The sequence below is a fragment of the Lissotriton helveticus genome, chromosome 8 (genome assembly GCF_964261635.1).
Source record: "Lissotriton helveticus chromosome 8, aLisHel1.1, whole genome shotgun sequence".
NCBI lineage: Eukaryota > Metazoa > Chordata > Amphibia > Caudata > Salamandridae > Lissotriton > Lissotriton helveticus.
The window spans coordinates 1,484,987,720-1,485,001,285 of NC_136069.1; the positions used below are offsets into that span (position 1 = coordinate 1,484,987,720).

The 13,566-nt window shown below is 44.6% G+C and overlaps 1 protein-coding gene across 3 annotated transcripts in view; it reads right to left on the minus strand.

Moving 5' to 3' along the window:
* The window catches only part of LOC144773424 (N-acetylated-alpha-linked acidic dipeptidase 2-like), a 776,499-nt gene that overhangs the window by 210,027 nt on the left and 552,906 nt on the right, over positions 1-13,566 (minus strand). For all 3 annotated transcript variants that reach the window (XM_078658418.1, XM_078658416.1, XM_078658417.1), the window contains exon 11: positions 9,363-9,448. In XM_078658418.1, coding sequence (XP_078514544.1) covers positions 9,363-9,448 — 86 coding nt within the window. The remainder of the gene's footprint in view (positions 1-9,362; positions 9,449-13,566) is intronic.

Consider the following 13,566-nt stretch of genomic DNA (forward strand, 5'->3'; position numbering starts at 1 on the left):
TGTGGTGACAAAGGTAGTAGGCCTCTCATTTTATGTACTGAATGACATGATTTGCACTCTGGCTAATCTCAAAGTACCAGCTAGAAGGGGGCTCCAATTTGTAATGCTGAAATATTGTAAATATTTGTAATTTTGATTATTAAATCTAGTTGAGTGTGCATCAATGTACTTTCCCTTTTTAAAGTGGAATGTAGTTGGACACTGATTTACTGAACGTTAATGTTGTGCACTGCTGTGTCCCGAATTTCAAGCCCACTTCACGTCTTCGAGTCAGGCCTGGACAACTCTACCATGCTACCCTTGGAGAAAAGTGCTCAGAGAGGGTCTTTGCCTCCGGTCTGAGGGCCAGGGGTAGAGGCACAGGGTTTCTGGTTGGCAGAGGTAGCACCCTGTCCAAGCAGGAATCACAATCCTAATCAGAGTAAGTCAGATACACACCCTAAATTATCATGTGCTCAGTCTCTGGAAGCTTGGCACCAGCAGGCAGGCTTAACTTAAGAGGGAATTTATAAAGTGCAACACTTCAAACAATACAACAGTGAAAACGCTACTCAAAAAGATGGCATGACTGGTTAGAAAAACAGAACTTAAGTTATTGAACAAACCAAGACCAAAACAACAACAATCTGGACCCCCATACTGTGTACCAAGATCACCTGTTGTTGATGGAACTCTCTGGCTCTCCAATGGAAGGACTGGTGCAATGCAGTAAAGTGCAGTCCATACCAAGGGGTATGCACGGCACTGATTTATACAGAGTTGTTAGAGGGAGCTGTCCCTCTATGTTTAAATCACTGCAGATTAAAATTTAATTTGTAGTGGATGTATTAGTAATTCCATGTTACATGATTAATGTGGAATTACTATATTCTCCAATTTTGCCCACCTCTAGATCGGAGTTGAAGGGATATGGTTGATGATCCACTTAGCTATTTCATCCTGATGGGTTATAGGAAAACAGCCTTGCTTGGCTTATTTAAATATTCTATCTGTCCCCTTCAGATTGTACAACATACAGCTGCCATGTCCATTATGTCATTTAGTTCAGTGTACTTCTGTTAAACATCAGTTGGACTTCCTCACAGGTTACTACTGAATAAACAGATCTTGTTAAAGACTCTCTGCATAATGCACAAGGCGGTTGCTAGCACTTGTCCTGAGCAGCTCAACTCTCACCATCAGCCCAATGTGCCCTCACATGCTTTTTCTCTTCTCATGCACTCTTGGCTGGTCATCCAACCAGAGCAGGCAGCCTTTCTTTGTGCTGGCTCATTCCCTTTACACCACAGTGAAAACAATCTGCTCATATGTGTGCCTGGTGATTTTTGTACCTGTGAGATTGTAGGATGCAACACATTAAAATAAAACTTACTGGCATAGTCAAATGCTTGTTATTTTATTTACATAGGTAACAGCTTTCACGGCACTGTACGATAATGCATTGTTACTGAACAAATCCAGCAATAACAAATTAAAACTATAACTAGAGTTCAAGAAAGATCCCGCTCACGCCATGTTTTTCCTCACGGCTGCCGCCTGTGTTGTGACTTGCCGTGCCGTACTGCAGTGCCCCACTGCTGTGTAACAATGCCACTGGTGACCATGGGAGTGGTTCAAAAGGGGTCGTTTGTGCGGGTGTGTCCCTCTGTTGAGTCCTTCAGATGCTTGGTGCCTTTTGATGGATTCTTTTGCTCTTGTTCTATTTGTGGGGCAATGGAGTAGCGGCACGACCACTGCTTAATTTGTTACAAAGTAAGTTCCGGGGGCCCTTCTCGGGAGGCCACTGCAGCCTGCACCACCCATTGCAACTGTCATCGCTATCAACGATAGTACTAATACTATTACTAACCACTGCACTCCTACAAGACTATTTCAGGCCACCCAAAGCTATAATAATGGTGTGAAAGATGGGCATTATTCATTTTTAATGCTGATCAACTTATTAAACACTATTGTGCTCATCTCAAAATTAGACAACAGCACCACCATGTGGTGGACTGTCAATAGAGCCGGAGCTGGAAATTAAGAGCTGATGCCGAGCACCAAAAACCAATGGCTCAAATTAAGCACTGGGTGGGACTGAACCAGTGGTAGCAAACTATGGCTAATCTTCTGAACAAGTCTGAACATTGGAGAGGCGGTCAGAGGACAGTGTTGCATGCACATGTTTACCAGGCGGCATGTTTTGGAAGGTGGGACCAGAACACCGCTTTGGTATCTCAGTCCTTGAGCTCTTGGGCTCCTGGGCTCTGGGGAGGGGGGTAGTCCATTGTGCTATTTTGTGCACTAGCTTTGGGTTGAGTTCTACTGGCAGTGTCCCAAGAATTGCCCCATCAGGGAGGGGAGACCTCAGGTAGCACTTGGACCCCAACCACTTAAGTAACGTCAAACTACTCTTTAAAATACAATATCACCACATTGTACCGTCTTAATGTGTCACAGATGAGCCTGGCTAAAGTCTACTGGGTGTGTTCCTTATGCTGACCCTCTTCAGGTCCAAGCAGGCGCTAGGTGGTCCAAGGGGCAGTCGTACATGCTTTCAATAGCTCCCAACTTCTTTTTGGAGCTATTGAATGGATTTGCTGGACTACTATGCAAATGTGAGCGGGAGTTGTGAACTATGAATTGTGAAAAGATAACCTATGACAGTATGTAAACAGTGAGAATAGCTCAGGGTATTTATTCTAAAGCAAGGTGGTGGGGTGGCATTACTAACTACACATCATATGCGGTCATATTTCTCAACTCGTAGGAGAAGCTTATCAATCAAACCAATTGAAAGTTATCTGCATCAACCACTTTTCCACTGTTCCTTGAATTTGAGGTTCGCTTTGAGGACCAGGGGCGGCCTTAGGCATGTGCAAGCTGTGCACCTGCACAGGGCCACCAAACCCCAGGGGCCACCATGCCAATATATATCCTTAATATGATAATCTTCTGAGGATGGATACATATTTGCATGGTGGCCCCTGGCAGGGATTTGGTGGCCTCCGGCTCTGTTCCACTTCTGAACACCCTGACCCCTCTCCCCCTCTTCACTGGCCTCCGCACCTGCGTTCCTCCTGGTTCCTGATTGGCTTCTTTTTTTCCCTACCCACTGCTGGCCCGCTGGTACCGTCCTGAGCTCTGGGGGGCTCCGTCCCACCCGGACCCCCTCTTCCGGGGCCCCCTACCTACACTGCCTGCCCAGGGCCGCCATAAGCCTAGAGCCGCCCCTGTGAGGACTACTTTGAGTCGAAGTTGAAAAATGTTGACATACACAAAGGATCAAGGCTCTCAAACTTGTTGCTTTGAAACTTTTTATTGCATAGTACATCAAGGAGAATCGGAGTGATGTTAAGCAGCATGTATCATAACAAAGCATAGGTAATAAAATGAAAAGTTCTCATCCAATGTTATGTTATGTTAATTGGGGTGCTTCTATAGCGCACGGCTAATCCGAAGAGTGTCCCGGTGCTGTCAGAGCCTCACCGGTCTAGAGTGGGAGAGAAAAACGGGACGAGCGGAAAGAGCGTAGCATAAAAGAGATGGAGTTATTGCATGAACAGCAAGGTCTTCAGATCTTTCCTGAACGTCAGCAGATTGGAGCTGGATCTAAGAGAAAGAGGAAGATCGTTCCACAGTTAAGGAGCAAGATGTTTGAAAGAATGCCCCCCACAGCGGGCACGATAGATCCTGGGAGTGATTGCCCTGGCCTGAGTCGAGGAGCGTAGGGATCTAGAAGGGAGATAGAAGGTGATCCATTTCTGGAGATAACGGGCACCTGTACCATGGAGGGCTTTAAAAGCGATGGTTAGGGCCTTGAAGGCGATCCGCTTCTTTATGGGCAGCCAATGAAGAGTTCTGAGGAGCTCAGAGGCCCTGGCTCTCCTAGTGAGGCCAAAGATGGCACGGGCCGCACAGTTCTGCACAACCTGGAGCCGTGATAAGAGGTAGTCCGGCATACCTAGGTACAGAACGTTGGCGTAGTCTAGGCGCGAGCCAATCAGGGCCTGCACCGTGGTCTTTCTGTGCTCTACGGATAGAAGCGGCAAGAACTTCCTCAGCATCTTCAAGATCGCAAAGCATCTGCCAGCCAGGCCCGACACCTGGCCCCTAAAGGAGAGGCAGTTGTCGACCTGGATGCCTAGGTTATTCACAGCCCTCGAATCGCTGTCCGGAGGGAACATGGCGGCAGGCCACCACTCTTTCCATCTGGGGTCTGCGGGACAGCCGAAGAAAAGCACTTCAGATTTTTCGGAGTTGCACGTGAGGCTGTGACGACTGAACCAGTCAAACACAACCCCAAGGCAGCCCTGAATAGACGTCCCGTCAAAGTCGTGGACCCTGTCGCAGATGAACAGGAGTTGCGTGTCGTCAGCATACGACACGATCTGGGCTCCAAAACCCTCTGCGAGTGCCGCCAGAGGGGTCATATAAATGTTGAAAAGCCAATATCCGTATCCCCTGTCCACCCAGCCACCTCCTCTAACAGTTCACAGATCAGAAACATGGAAGGCTCTCAAACATTTGAGTTATTAGAATTAACTAGAATTGATCGATTATGCAACAAGCTGTTTGGAGAGCCTGAGACCCAATTCATTAACTTTCAAGCATCTGAGGTCCTGCATCTGGGGGAACGATCCAGTAGCTGGAAATGAGTTATTGGATATGGAGTTCTTACTCTCTAAGACCAGTGGTTGTTCAATTGTGACAGTGAAAATAAGGCTGAAATCGCCTAGGGGAAAGACTGTGTAGTTGTTGAGGGAAACTACTCCTCTTTTCCAAAGGTAGACTGAAATCCAGTATCATTAATTAAAGTATAAAAACAGATGAATTGCAGAATCCATCAATTCAAATCAAAAGGAAGGACGAATGCAGACAATTTCGACTACAATACTCTCAATTGCTGCTATAACTTAGGAATTTGAAATTGGAGGCTAAAAAAGAAATTAGCATCCACAGATTGATTCATGGGAGCAGGGCAGGTGCATCAAATAGAATATAGCATGGACGACGAGTGGCCTCAATTCAATTTAGAAAAGTTCCAAACATTTAACTGGTCAAGAGGAAGATTTAGTCTTCGATTCGTTCCAGTCTATGCTTTCAAAAAGAAATCATTCTCGTCATTCCTCATTAATGCATATCATGCGAAGCCAAACATATATGACTAACATTGTTGTGACTCAGAAGCAAAACATTGTTTTGACTGCATTAGTACTTCACCATATAAACTTACTAAACGAATGCACTTCCAGTGGATTAGAAAGGAGTAATTAAATCTACTGAAGGGAAAAATGTTTGAGGTCTAGCAGCGATTAGGGATTGATCAAAAAGAAGCAACTACAAAGAAAGATTTTAAAAAGTTCTGGGGAATCATCACTTATGCTAGTGTGGGTGGAGCTAACAGACTAGAATGTCATGCTGTAGCAGAGGAGTGGCCAGCCACATTAGGAGCCTATAGGCTAGGGAAGGTACTATCACTAAAATAAAGAGAACATAGATACTGAGGGGTCTGGCTGAACAGCCCAATCGCTTTACTAGCTTCATCACGGAGGTAAAATTGCATTAACCAAGGTCTTTAAAGCACCTGCAGCAATCAGTGTTCTACCTCCTACATTGTACTCAGTGAACCTGATTCCACTACATGAGAAAGACAAGCAATGGAAATGCAATTGGTCTCGCCTTTGACTAAATTAAAGCCATTTGCTTTGCTAATGGTATAGTATAGCAAAGCAAATGGCTTTAACTTAATGAAAGGCGAGACCTATTGCATTTTTAATGCTTATTTTTGGATGCAGTCTCTGCCTTATATCCCTTCTGACAAAACATTCACCATTATGTCTTAACTTCATTACATTTTTTTGTATTTCAAATGATATTGCTAACATGTCATAGTTCTCCGCCTGACCCCTGCCCGGCAAGGATTCTGAAGAAGATTGCAGAACCTTTAAATCCGGCAGTCAACTCAGTTGTTAATTCATCACTTGGTCATGGAATAGTACCAAGCTGTTGGAAAAGGGCCAAAATTATTCCTCTTTTGAAAAAACCCACAGCAGACCCTCCGATCGCATCCAACTACAGGCCCATTTCATTGTTGCCTTTCTATTCTAAGGTCTTGGAGAAGTATGTCAACTCCGTGCTAACAGACTTTATAGAAGGTAACCAAGTGCTTCATGACAGCCAGTCGGGCGTCAGAGCCACTCTTAGTACAGAAACAGCTTTACTGGAGGTCTAAAAAACCATTAAAGTTCAAATGGACAAAGGGGGCAGCGCTATCTTAATATTGCTGGATTTGTCTGTGGCTGTTGACACCATGCCCCATGATCGGCTTCTGCATAGCTTAGCAGAGTGTGGAGTTGGGGGCACGGTGTTCAAGTGGTTTGCTTCCTTCCTCTAGGAGTGGCAGCAGGAAATCTGGTTTCCGCCTTTTTCAGCGACTATTAACCCAATGTATGTGGGGGTCCTGCAGGGCTCTATATTGAGCTCCACCCTTTTTTATATATACATGGCCCCTCTCGCTCAGTTGGCAGAGCGACATGAAGCAAAGATAATCTCCTATGCCGACGATACGCAACTCCTGTTCACTTGTGATAAGGAAGCGAGTTTTCGCGGTTGGGAGATAAAGGAATGTCTAACTGAGGTCTTTGCCTGGCTGCGTCTGAAACAGCTGAATTGTAACTCAGAAAAATCTGAAATCATGTTCTTTGGCTGTACTTCTAATGCCGACTGAAATACATGGTGGCCCAGCGATATGTCCCCTGGTTCTGCACCAGTTAGCATGGTTCGAAACCTAGGAGTTAAGATGGACTCAAGTCTCGCAATGAAAGCTCTAATTAAAGCGGTCAACGGCACCTGCTTTGGCTTGATCAAAATGGTTAAGACGTTTCTCCCGCTCCTCCTGCTGGAATCCCGTAAGATCGTTGTGCAAGCCTTAATTACATCCAGGCTAGACTACGTGAACATCCTGTATCTGGGGCTACCCGAGTATCTGCTCAATCTGCTCCAAGTTGTGCAGAACGCTGCAGCCAGAGCTATTCTCATGGTAAACATCAGATCACGTATGTCACCTCACCTGAAGGCTTTACTCTGGCTCCCGGTGAGAAAGAGGGTTCAGTTTAAGGCCTTAGTGCTGGCGTACCGTGCCTTCCACGATACGGGTGCTGTCTACCTGAGGAATAGTATCCAACGGTACCAGCCCCAATGGTCCCTTAGATCCTCCAACAATCGCTCATGGTGATTCCCATAATTTGCAATAAAAATACAATCCATACGCTGTTAGAAACACTTGATACTGGGTCTCAGATTTTTGTTGTTGTAAATGTAACACAAAATATGCCCTCGGGTACAGTAGAAAACTGGGCATCAGTGTCTAAACCCATCTAGTGATAGACCCTCTTAACTCTCATGTAATTAAAAAACAGTGCAGGCCTGCTTTAGAAATAGAGCAGGGCTTGGTACACAATGCTTACTCTGACCTCTTATGTGATGACCCTGCTCTCTGTCTTCAAACTGGACTTTTTCAAACCTGACTAAACAAAAGATGATATGGGAGGCCTAGATGCCATGCTCAGACTGAGCAGACAGACAAACAAGCAGTGGGGCTATTCCTCTATTATAGCAGCACAGCAAAGGGCCATTTCTACACAAAATAAATTCTGTTCTTATAAACTCTCACGGTCCCTAAGATAGTCTTCAGCCAGCCTGGTCTGTGCGCCTAGTTTTAAAAAGACAAAGCTTGGTGGGAGATCCTTTCAAGTAAAGGCCGCACAATTCTGGAATGAACTACCAATTACCCTGAGAACAAAAACACATCTGCTGAGCTTTAGGAGAAACCTGAAGACATGGCTTTTCCCTCCTTAGCTGAAGTAAAACACAGCTCCCCCATCTGCAATTCCCTAGAGGAACCTCGGTGTAGACTGCCAATTTGATAGCGCCAAGATGCCCGCTGGGTGAACGCTACACTTTACAAATGTTGTAATAAATAAAAAAAGATATAAACTGTCCTGTTTAAGGTCCATTGCCACCCTCACCGAGTCCCTGCACAGATTGGGACAGTGGTCACAGTCCAAAGACTGATAGGGTGCAGTGCCTTCCTAATGTTGCAGGTGTTCCTAGCACTACATTCAACAGTAAGTGTGTTTTTTAAGATCAGTTACCCCTCACAGTGTGTTCTACCTTTAAAAAATAAATAAGAAGTCCCACAGCCTGTTTTGTAGAGGGGATTATGTTCACTGACCCGAGACTAGTTGGTATTACAGAGAGTCCGGTCACCAGTTCCACGTATGTGAAGACTGGCATTACAATGCTAGTCTGTCACAGTCAAAGTCACAGTACCGTTGGATCCTATTACTCAGGTAGACAACACCCATATCGTGGAAGGCACGGTAAGCAGGACCAGGCTCCAAACAACAATCTCCATGGTGGAGCAAACAGCCACAAGCATACAATTGTGCTGCAGTGAGTCAGAAGACTGGAAGTGCTGCAGTCAAACTCCTACCGGAAATCCAACCACACTGCCTGCCAACAGTCATCCCCTCTGCAGCTTTGGCCATTGATAAAAAATTCAGAAGGTATAAGTCGCAATAATACAAAAGCTAAATCAGATACTGTGCTCTGATCCCTTTATTCAGTAAAGTAAAAGGAGGTGCATGATTGTTAGAGAAGGACAGAATGCCATAGGAGTTCCTTCTCTCACACAATTGCAGATATTGGCCTGCAGGGGGTTGTGATGGGCATCAGTAGAAATCAAAACCAAAGGATGCCTCCAATTGGACAAGTTAGTGATAGGAGCAATGATCAACACTTTCAGCCTCCCTGAGGCAACCTGTAAGTAAAATCATGTACGTATGGAGTCGGCTTGGAGCAACGGGATGGCATATAGATTATCAATTACTGTACTGTTCATCAGATCATCTTCATTTTCACACTGTACTTAATTGTAGACTGACCATTATTAATTAATAAGAGCAAATGCCATGTAGGTTTGGCTGTATTAAAGACTTTGGGGGCCGGCTCCCCTGCTGGTCCTCAAACTGTGGGCCTGATTTAGAGTTTGGCGGATGGGTTACTTCGCCTCAAACGTGATGAATATCCCATTCCCCATATTACAAGTGTATTATATCTAATGCCACTTGGATATCCTGTATGCTGTATACAAATGGCATTGGATATAATACACTTGCAATACGGTGAATGGGATATCCATCACATTTGTGACAGAGTAACTCATCTGTCGAACTCTAAATCAGGCCGTATATAGTAATATAAAAGTTAGAGGCCAACCCTGTATAATACAATTTACAGGTCAACCTTGCACCATTCAGTGGTTGCAAAGACCCCGCTGTATCAGGACAATTGTGGGAGAATGAAGTGCAACTGACCTGGCTCTACAGATCCTCTGATTGTACCAATTACGTTATAGATCCTGGTTACTTTGTTGTTGGTGTGGACATGCATTTTGACCTTTCTAAAAAAGAAGCGGGAAAAGACAAAGTTATGGCTTTCATAAATTAAAAGGAAGTAAGACATTTGTTTAGGTAGCTCAGGGTATCAAGATCTCACATTGAAAAGTCAATCATATTTCAAATCGTCTGAAGCAACTAAAAGGGAAAGTGATTGCTCCAAAAATAAATATAATACATAAGTATATATAATCAAATTCATAACTTAAGTTGATTTACTTAAGTACTGGCTGCTTCATATAGCTTATATTGCCAGTTTGCTGAGAATCTAAGTTCATCGTGAAATTTTAAGACCTGTTCCTTATGTAGTAATCCGGCTCAATTCCTGGTAACTAGCTGCTGATGTGCTTGAGCACTGAGACATGTGAGTGGTATTGTATGTGCTAGTTATAAATCCTCAACTAAACAGCAGCACTTCATGTAAGTGTAACATTGTTTCAGGTGTTCTTTTAGATGGGTCCGCTTAGTTCAGTACCCACTATACAGATCAGACTGTAAACTGATATTCATCCATCCAAAACCAAAACAAACACTGGCAAAGCCAATGGGTCTCACCCGTGACACTGCGATGCAGACTGCTGACTTTGCCAATGTTTGTTCTTATATCTAGATGATGCAGTGTGTTAGCATGCACGACAACCATCCTGGAACAGTTTTTCCTAAAGTTTAAGAAAAGGCATTTCAAGATGGCTGCCTTGAATGCACACATGATGAACTTTTGGATTGGTTTTCATTTTAAAAGCACGCCAAGATAACGTTTATGTGCACACGCATGTACGTGCAATGCCATCTTGGAATGTAAGTTGAAAGTAAAATAAAGAGCATTCCAAGATGGCAATTGTGTTCATGCACACACTGTCATCCATTTTGAAATAGAACGAAAACCATTCAAAGATGGTCACCGTCTGATGCAGCAGCAGGAGGCAGTTGGAGCAAATGGCAAGGGCCTCCTAGGGGTATATTTTAAATAAAGCAGGAAGGGGTATGGAAGAAGGAACTGCATGGAGAGTAGGAAGAGGGAGAGAAAACAGTCCGTCATACAATGAAATCCATGACATCAACCGTGGAAAGATACAAGTCATCCAATCAAAACATTGTGGGACTGAAATTCTTCTTGGGTGTTATAAATACAAGAATAAGAAGGGCAACAATTAAATCAGGAGGAGGGAACTGAGACATACATGGAAAGGCAATACAAAAGGGGATGATGGACGGAGCATTTGAACAAATCGAACACTCGCCCCCAGTCAACTGATCTGGGTTTAATCCATCACCATTCTTTAGTTCACTCAGCCACCCCAGTTCAGACATGGCTATATGCAAATCAGTCTGACCCTGTGCCTTGTGGGAACAGTCCAGCCCGCACTGCCAAGCCATGTCTTCCCTGGACCGGAAACAAGCATCCAGGGACCGGTTTCGGATTCATAATCCTCATCAGCCAGGCTATCTTGAATCCAGTGGCCAAGTGAACAAGGGACACATGTCTGAGCATACCCTGCCACAAGCTATCCAGGCTGATGAAGGCTAATAGCCAGAAACCGGTCCCTGGATGCTTGATTCCGGTCCAGGAAAGACATGGCTTGGCAGTTCGGGCTGGACTGTTCCCATGAGGCACAGGGTCAGACTGATTTGCATATAGCCATGTCTGAACTGGGGTGGAAGTGGGCTAAAAAATGGTGAAGGATTAAACCCAGATCTCTTGACTGGGTGTGAGTGTGTGATTGATTCAGATGCTCCGTCCATCACCACCCCCTTTTGTACCGCTTTTGGCCGCCATAAGTGTGGCAGGGTATGCTCAGACGTGAGTCTCTTGCTCAGTTTGCCACTGGATTCAAGCAAGCCGGGCTGAAGACGGCTGGAATGCCAGAAACCGGTCCTCGGAAGCTTGTTTCCGGTCCAGGGAAGACATGGCTTGGCAGTTCGGGCTGGACTGTTCCCATGAGGCACAGGGTCAGACTAATTTGCATATAGCCATGTCTGAACTGGGGTGGCTGAGTGGGCTAAAGAACGGTGATGGATTAAGCCCAGATCTGTTGACTGGGTGTGAGTGTTTGATTGGTTCAGATGCTCCGTCCATCACCACCCCCTTTTGTACCGCTTTGTTCGCCATAAGTTGGCAGGGTATGCTCAGACGTGAGTCCCTTGCTCACTTTGCCACTGGATTCAAGCAAGCCGGGCTGAAGATGGCTGAAATGCCAGAAACCGGTCCTTGGAAGCTTGTTTCCGGTCCAGGGAAGGCATGGCTTGGCAGTTCGGGCTGGACTGTTCCCATGAGCACAGGGTCAGACTGATTTGCATATGGCCATGTCTGAACTGGGGTGGCAGAGTGGGCTAAAGAACGGTGATGGATTAAACCCAGATCTGTTGACTGGGTGTGAGTGTTTGATGGGTTCAGATGCTCCGTCCATCACCACCCCCTTTTGTACCGCTTAGGACCGAACACAACCACGGAAGATTCCGGAAAAATCTGAAAACCTGGCTGTACAAATCTCTGCCTAACGGCTCTGTCAATGGATCTGCTAGCGCTCTAAGACCTTCGGGTGATTTATGCGCTATATAAACTTTAAATAACATAACATAACATGAGTTCAATTGCAGTGGCGGCTGGTGACATTTGAAAGTAGTGGGCGTACAAGTTGTGGCTGAGTGCACTATGGTGAGCGAGCGTAGCAAGCGAGCCTGACTTGCCCTGCTCATGGCTGAAGTGAATAAGAAAATGTGCATCTGGCATAACCATGCTAAGATAAATTTGCTCATTTTCCCCACGGGCAAAAGCTTCAGGTGGTGCAAAATACTTTAAACCCAGATCTCTTTACTGGGTGTGAGTGTTTGATTGATTCAGATGCTCCGTCCATCACCACCCCCTTTTGTACCATACATGGAAAGGCAGGCAGCAAATTATGAGCAAGGAGCAGACCAAAAGGCCACTCTAATTCTATATTGGATACAAAAGGTTGTCAATGACAAGTTAAATCTGTTCGGAGGCAAGGCCTAAAAATAGCTAAACACCCAAAAAATAATTAACTTGAAAATAATGTAGTTAATATTTGGTGGATGTGCGCTAAATACAGCCTAGAACTAAAACCTAAAAAGATAGAAAATAAACCAGCTCAGGTAATACTTGCACTCTTTATAACCTCACACATAACATTATCTCAAACATGAAATTCAACAATACATCATTTTTATCAGTTAAAGAATATTACATTTTTATCAGTTAAAGGATATTACTACTCATTGCAAACTTACAAAATCATACTTATAAATGTATATAATGTGGAACACCGATAGACACTACCCACTATAAACTTTTACAGTGTTAAACACGGAGTAATGAATAATGTAGGACACTTCATTAGCATACTTAAAAAGCAATACATCATACCACCAATACAGCATGTTTTGGATAAAGAGCAAAAGAGCAATTCATAACCAGAAAAGAAATTGTGCACTCCCCCTTCACTAGTTTAATGACTAAGTCATTCATAGTCTCACATACTGTTACACACTCACAGGGCCAGACTGGGAACCAAAACCGACCCTGGCAAAGTGCTCGGCCGCCCCCCCACCCCTCCTCCCCGGGGGAGCGGGGGGGGGGGATTGTGGGTGCCGTCAAGCTCTTTGCCTGGGCCGATTTTGCAGCTATGCTGCAAAAACGGCCCTGTAACTAAATCGGTTCCCAGGGGCAGGGTCCACTCATCTCACTCAAACCAGCGCAGTTTCCTTAGTCTTATCTCAGCAAGCATGTCAGATCTGTCCACTAAGCTACATCAATACCTGTCCTGTCCAAGGAAAACACACCATAGCCACATAAAATTCAGGCAGCGCATTGTCTGCTCATATGTGCTACACAAGACACCAACAGGCTAAAGATCTTACCAGCCTGCCTTTCAACTTTTCTCCAGCATGATCTAAAAACTGAAAATACTAATAGACAAATGTATGTGATTGCAACAATCATGGCACATGAAGACATGAAATGAGGCCTAGTCAGTCTGAAATGCTTTTGCTGAATTAAAATGTGTTATTTTGCAGTGTAGAGAAAACGTGATTTAAGTGGCCTTTTTAGTTGTGAAGAATAACCATAAATGTGTTTTCTCTTCCCAGCTCATTTTTCCTTGTA